Source organism: Drosophila serrata, unplaced genomic scaffold (assembly GCF_035046125.1).
Source record: "Drosophila serrata isolate PLE 108 unplaced genomic scaffold, ASM3504612v1 contig_328, whole genome shotgun sequence".
NCBI lineage: Eukaryota > Metazoa > Arthropoda > Insecta > Diptera > Drosophilidae > Drosophila > Drosophila serrata.
In genome coordinates, this window is record NW_028257226.1 from 50,413 (window position 1) to 56,738 (window position 6,326).

The 6,326-nt window shown below is 35.4% G+C and overlaps 1 protein-coding gene across 1 annotated transcript; it reads left to right on the forward strand.

The window, feature by feature from the left end:
* The first annotated feature begins 265 nt into the window (after positions 1-265).
* Positions 266-4,132, forward strand: LOC110176670 (presequence protease, mitochondrial). Its single transcript, XM_020943104.2, has 3 exons — positions 266-561; positions 724-1,348; positions 1,400-4,132. Exons 2-3 carry the CDS (start codon positions 804-806, stop codon positions 3,921-3,923), a joined length of 3,069 nt encoding a protein of 1,022 aa, XP_020798763.1. The 5' UTR covers positions 266-561; positions 724-803; the 3' UTR covers positions 3,924-4,132.
* The last annotated feature ends 2,194 nt before the right edge of the window (positions 4,133-6,326 follow it).

Below are 6,326 nucleotides of genomic sequence, written 5' to 3' on the forward strand. Positions count from 1 at the left end.
TTCCACTTTGGTATATTGTCCTTAGTTTGTAAATAAAAACTAAAAGCAAAAACAAATTTAATATCATTATTTCAATATATACATGGTCCAAAGAAAATAATAGTTCTTTAAGATATTGTGCTATCCCTACTATACTATTGCTTATAATACTCCTTACTTACTATCCCTACTGTACTATGCTTACTTACTATCCCGAACTTTGCTATATATATTTTCCTATTATTTACTTACTATCCCGGAATCTGCTATATATATTTTCCTATTATTTACATGTTTGTTTTTGTTGAAGAGGAGCTTATCGACAACGGTCGATGATAGCCGCGTACGACGCTCACTTATAAGTTGTCCAGCTGAAAACTCTTTAAGATTCGCACGGTGAAGCTGGAACGCAGAAGTATTGGAAAAACATCGATGTTGCCGATGTTTCGAAAACATCGATGTCATCGATGTTCGCATAGAAGTTTCTCCATCTCTATTGCCTGAAGGCAATGCCTTCATATTGACATGTTTGTTACATCAAATTTGTATGGATAAAAATTAAAGTTATAAATCATATCATTGGTAAGTTGTTCTTGTAATTTTACATTTGTAGCTTTTACGTTTTTATTGTACATATTTGTTTTTACTTAAAAATCTTAGTTTTTGATAACTGTTAAGCGAACAGAAATATGTATTGTGCTTTCGGATGTTATAACTTTTATTAAATCGTGTTCCTTTTTTTAGCGATTTAAGTAAAAAATCTTCAGACAACTGGTGACATATACGAAATCATCCTTGTACGTTTTTCATTTATAAACACTACTATGTTATCGCGATTAAAATGGTTGGGAAACGCGCATCCCAATATCTGGCGGTCGCAAGTAAATAAAAATTGCAAGTTTGTGTCAACAAATAAGAAGTTTGGAGCTTCCCACACACAAGGTGACGTACCAAATTTAATCCACCATCATGAACATAAGTATGCAGAAGGAAAAATATATAATGGGTTCCTATGCGAACATGTGGAGCACATTTCTGATTTTGAGCTTACGTCTTATACTTTGCGGCATCAGAGAACAGGAACGGAACTATGGCACATCGATAGAAACGATGCAAACAACGTATTTTCAATAAATTTTCGAACAACTCCCTTTGATTCCACTGGGTTGCCCCATATACTAGAGCATTTGGTGCTATGCGGCTCCAAAAACTATCCCGTTAGGGATCCATTTTTTAAAATGCTTAACCGCTCTGTAGCGACATTTATGAATGCAATGACCGGTCCAGATTATACCATATATCCGTTTTCGACCATGAATGAAACTGATTTCAGAAATTTGCAGCGAATTTACTTAGACGCTGTATTCAGGTAAGGCATCATTGTATTTGACGATAAATGTTTAATTTTTATGTTTTACAGACCAAATCTTTTGTATTTGGATTTCCTTCAAGAGGGCTGGAGACTTGAGAATGAAGACATACATGATTGCAATTCCAAGCTTATTATTAAAGGAGTAGTTTATAACGAAATGAAAGGCGCATTTTCTGAAAACTCGCAGGTTTTTAGTCAGAATCTGCTAAACAATATGCTTCCTGATCACACATATGGATACGTGTCTGGAGGAAATCCATTGGAAATACCCAAATTAACGCACGAAGATTTAATTGAGTTCCATCAAAAATATTATCATCCAAGTAACTCTCGTATTTACTCTTACGGATCTTTTGATTTGACTAAAACACTCTGGCTTCTCGATAAAGAGTATTTGTCAGAAAGAACCTGTATTGACAACTCATACAGTCAAATACCTCAACAACAGCGATGGCAACAACCGCGCAACGTACATATTTCCAGTAGATTGGACAGTATGGGCGCAACTATTGACCGACAGAACCAAATAGCCATAGCGCTGTTAATGTGCGATGTGACCAACTTACAGGAGAGTTTCGAGTTAAACGTCCTTTCGGAGGTATTAATCCGTGGACCCAACTCACCTTTTTACAAGAGCCTAATAGAACCAAATTTCTCCGGGGGTTACAATAGAAGTACGGGATACTCATCAGATACAAAAGACACAGCTTTCGTCGTTGGATTACAAGACTTAAGAGTGGAAGATTTTACAAAATTCTGCGAGATATTCGATCAAACCATAACTCATTCCATAGAAAATGGGTTTGAGTCCCAGCATGTAGAAAGCATTTTGCATAGTCTCGAGTTATCTTTAAAGCATCAGAGCCCGCATTTTGGAAACGCTTTGCTGTTTAATTCTACTGCCCTGTGGAACAATAATGGCGATATAGTGAGTAATCTTCGAGTATCAGAAATGATATCAAGTCTTCGAACCAGCTTAAGAAAAAACAAGACATATTTTCAAGATAAAATTCAACAATATTTCGCCAATAATACACATAGACTTACACTTACTATGTCCCCTGATGCATTATATCAAGAAAACTTTAAACGGGCTGAGTCAGAGATGCTAAGACAAATAGTTGCTGTCCTAGACAAAGAAAAGTTCCAAAACATTTATCAGACTGGTTTGGAGCTGGACGCTTTTCAAAAGGTTAAACCGAACACGGAAATTTTACCATGTCTGACCATCAATGATGTAAGCGAGCCACCAAAGTGGCCAAAATTGATTGTAGAAACGATTCAAAATGTACATACTCAAATATGCAAAGTTTCGTCAAACGAGATTACGTATTTAAAGTGCTTGTTTAATGCAACAAGTTTAAGTCAAGAAGAGATTCAGCTTTTGCCTCTGTTTTGTACTGTTATTAACAACATGGGCACTTCTAAGTATGATTTTCGTGAGTTTGATAAGCTAGTTCTGTCAAAAACCTCTGGATTCGATTTTAAGTTGAATTTTATCGAAAATATAAGAGATGCAAAGAGTTATAAAATCAGCGTATTGATGGACACACATGCACTTGATAAAAATGCTCCAGAACTTTTTTACCTCTGTCAAGAGTTATTGCTAAACTTTGATTTTACGGATACGGACCGTCTTAAAATGCTTATTGAAAATTACATATCCAATATATCAGTTGGAGTTGCTAGTTCTGGTCATGTATATGCTATGTTAGGAGCAAGTGCATTGGTTACTGATGCCAGTAATCTTAAGTCCCGTTTATTTGGAATAGATCATATAGACTTTATGAAAACTCTGGTACAAGACAATAATACGGTTGACATCTGCAAAACGTTAAAATCAATAGGAAAAAAACTATTTTTGAAGAATAATATCCAAGTAGCTATTAACACTACGGAATCTTACTTGGCGACTGCATTGCAACACTATAGAAATTTCTTGGAAACTTTACCAAGTCTAGATAACTCTAAAGAAAGCCATTCAATTAATTTATTAAACCCAAGCTGTCAGCACTATATCCTGAATATACCGGTTAATTACTGCGCTAAAGCCTTTTTTGCAGCTCCGTATTTGCATCAGGACCATCCTAAATTGCGCGTTTTAGCGAAGCTACTTTCAGCCAAGTACCTGCTACCTGTTGTCCGTGAAAAAAACGGAGCTTATGGAGCGGGTGCAAAGATAAGTTCAGACGGTATTTTTAGCTTTTATAGTTACCGGGACCCACATTCAATCAAAACACTAGATACTTTCGACAAAACTTATGAGTGGACACGCTTGGAAAAAAATATTGATCAAGAAGCTTTGTTTGAAGCCAAACTGGGTGTTCTGCAGCAGTTGGACTCTCCGATAGCACCTGGAAATATTGGTATTGATTACTTATTGTATGCGGTATCGCAGGATATGTTTGAAAACTATCGATCACGAATGCTCTCTGTAACTGTCGATGAGATACATGATACAGTTCAGAAATATTTAAAGAAAACGCCCAAAAATTTTGGAAAGTGTATTATAGGTCCAGAAAACGAAGAATTGCAATTGGAAACTAATCATAAGTGGAAGATAATATCATAGCTGTAACACTTTCAAATCAGTGTGATCGTAAAGTTCCTGTTTTTGGTTTTATTAAAACGCTGCCATTTATTGACGTTTATTTCAAAATATTTGTGTTGTTAGTTTGGTAGATTTGATATTTTTATGTAATAGTTTGTTTTGCAAAAATAGGTAATCCATTTTCAATGAAAAAAAAATTAAATAAATATTTGATTTGGGTATAGAGGAAATGATGTGATTCTGTGCTAGTAAATGCCAATTCATTTGACAAATTATTGCAAATTTATGCCAAAGGGGACAGATTCTTTATAGGAGGTCGGTAATGAGTTTATGATTTCGTATGTTTGTCGCCTCCCTTGGACATCTCTCCCAGACGTTTTTTTAACACGCTTTTATTAGTTCGGGATGTATGTATATATGTATGTTTGTACCCTGCAGTACCGCATGTCATCAATAGGCCACTGTCATCGACCGTCGTCAACGCGCCGACTGCGACTTCTACCGAGGAGACGCTCTGCCGACTGCGACTTCTACTGCGACGCTCTGCCCACGATACAGTTACGGCGGTAGTCTAGACGGCAGCCGTCGGCACCATATTTTTTGGTTTTTTTTATTAACGTACTAAAAACTATTTAAATTTAAACAAAAACAACAAATTTCGTGAAACAAAAGTCTTGGCACACTTAATCTAATTTTTTTATTTTTTTTATTTAAAATAATATTTCGTCGGTAGTCTTTTCTGTTTAATCACGTCTGCATAGAATGCACCAATTTTTTAGTAACTTCTGCTAAAATATTCTTCCATTTCTCCAATAATCCCTTTATAAGGCAATTCTTTGATGAAATGTGTTTTTCCATTCGTCTATCGAGTTCCTCCCACAAATGCTCGATCGGATTTAGGTCCGGTGACTGTGGTGGATATGGCAGTACATGTGCTTTATAGTGAGGGAGCAATATAGTGAGCAGATTGCTTCAGATCATTGTCCTGCATAAATGTGACGAACTTTTGCATTTTGAACTTTGAGGGTTTTTTTTTGTAAGTTTTCTTTAAAAATATTGAGGTAATATACTTTATCCATGATACCTCCGATGAACACCAGGTTACCGACACCAGTGGATGATATGCATCCCCATACCATCACGCCTCAGCCACCGGGTTTGACTTTTGTGCCAAGTTACTTTTATCCAACTCAGTGTTCGGTTTTCTCTATACGTGCTGGCGGCCATCAGAGGGATAAATATTAATTTTGGTTTCTTCCGAAAAGAGTACCTGATCCCAAAATTCAATTGGCTTGCTCAGATACTTTTTAGTATAGGTCAAACGCGTTTTTTTATTGATATCAGATATGAACGGCTTTCGCCTAGCAGCTCGGCAATGTAAGTTGGTTTCGTATAGGGCACTTTTTACGATCATCGGAAAAATATCATATCCTTCCCAAACTCGGTTTTAACTTCAGCGGCGATCTGGGAGGATGATGTTTTGGAGTCCACTTTGACCTTTCGGATCACCGCGTTGCGTTTCCGGTGACTTAAAGCCTTGGGACGCCCAGATTTAGGTGCGCTCTCCAAGCTTTAGACTCCATCGTAGCGATGCTCCTAATGGAAAATCGGCTTAGTTCCATCGTTTCGGCTATTTCGCCATACGATTTGACTTCATTGTGCAGATGAAGGACAATTTTTCTTTGAGCTACGTCGGTTTTTTTTAGGATATTCTCCATTTTCTTAAAATTTAGGCAAATGGCAGAAGAACTGTAGATAAATGTAAAGTTTTTTGGAAACTTTGTGACGCCATGGGCTTAAAAAAAGTCCCCTTTTACATTTAAAAAAAAAAAAAAGAACATAAAGGTCTTAAGTCTAAAATAAATCAAGTAAAACTAATAACTGTGAAAAGATTTTTGTGTCACGAAATATGGTCATTATACCCTTGCAGGGTATTATAATTTCAGTCAGAAGTTTGCAACACAGGGAAGGAGGCACCTCCGACCATATAAAGTATATATATTCTTGATCAGGATCAACAGCCGAGTCGATCTACCCATGTCCGTCTGTCCTTGTGTCTGTTTTACGCAAACTAGTCTCTCAGTTTTGAAGCTATCTGAATGAAACTTTGGAGTTAGCCTTCTATATACTCTCTCCTGCCATAGGAATGATCGGAAAATTTTTACAAAAAAAATTTAACATTTTTAGTTTTCAATAGAATTGGATCAAATTTAAAATATAGACATTTTATATATTTAAAAAAAAAAAAAAAAAAAAAAAAAAAAAAAAAAAAAAAAAAAAAAAAAAAAAAAAAAAAAAAAAAAAAAAAAAAAAAAAAAAAAAAAAAAAAAAAAAAAAAAAAAAAAAAAAAAAAAAAAAAAAAAAAAAAAAATGTACTCTTCAATTTTGTGTAAAATTTTATGAAAATTGGACGACTATATCATA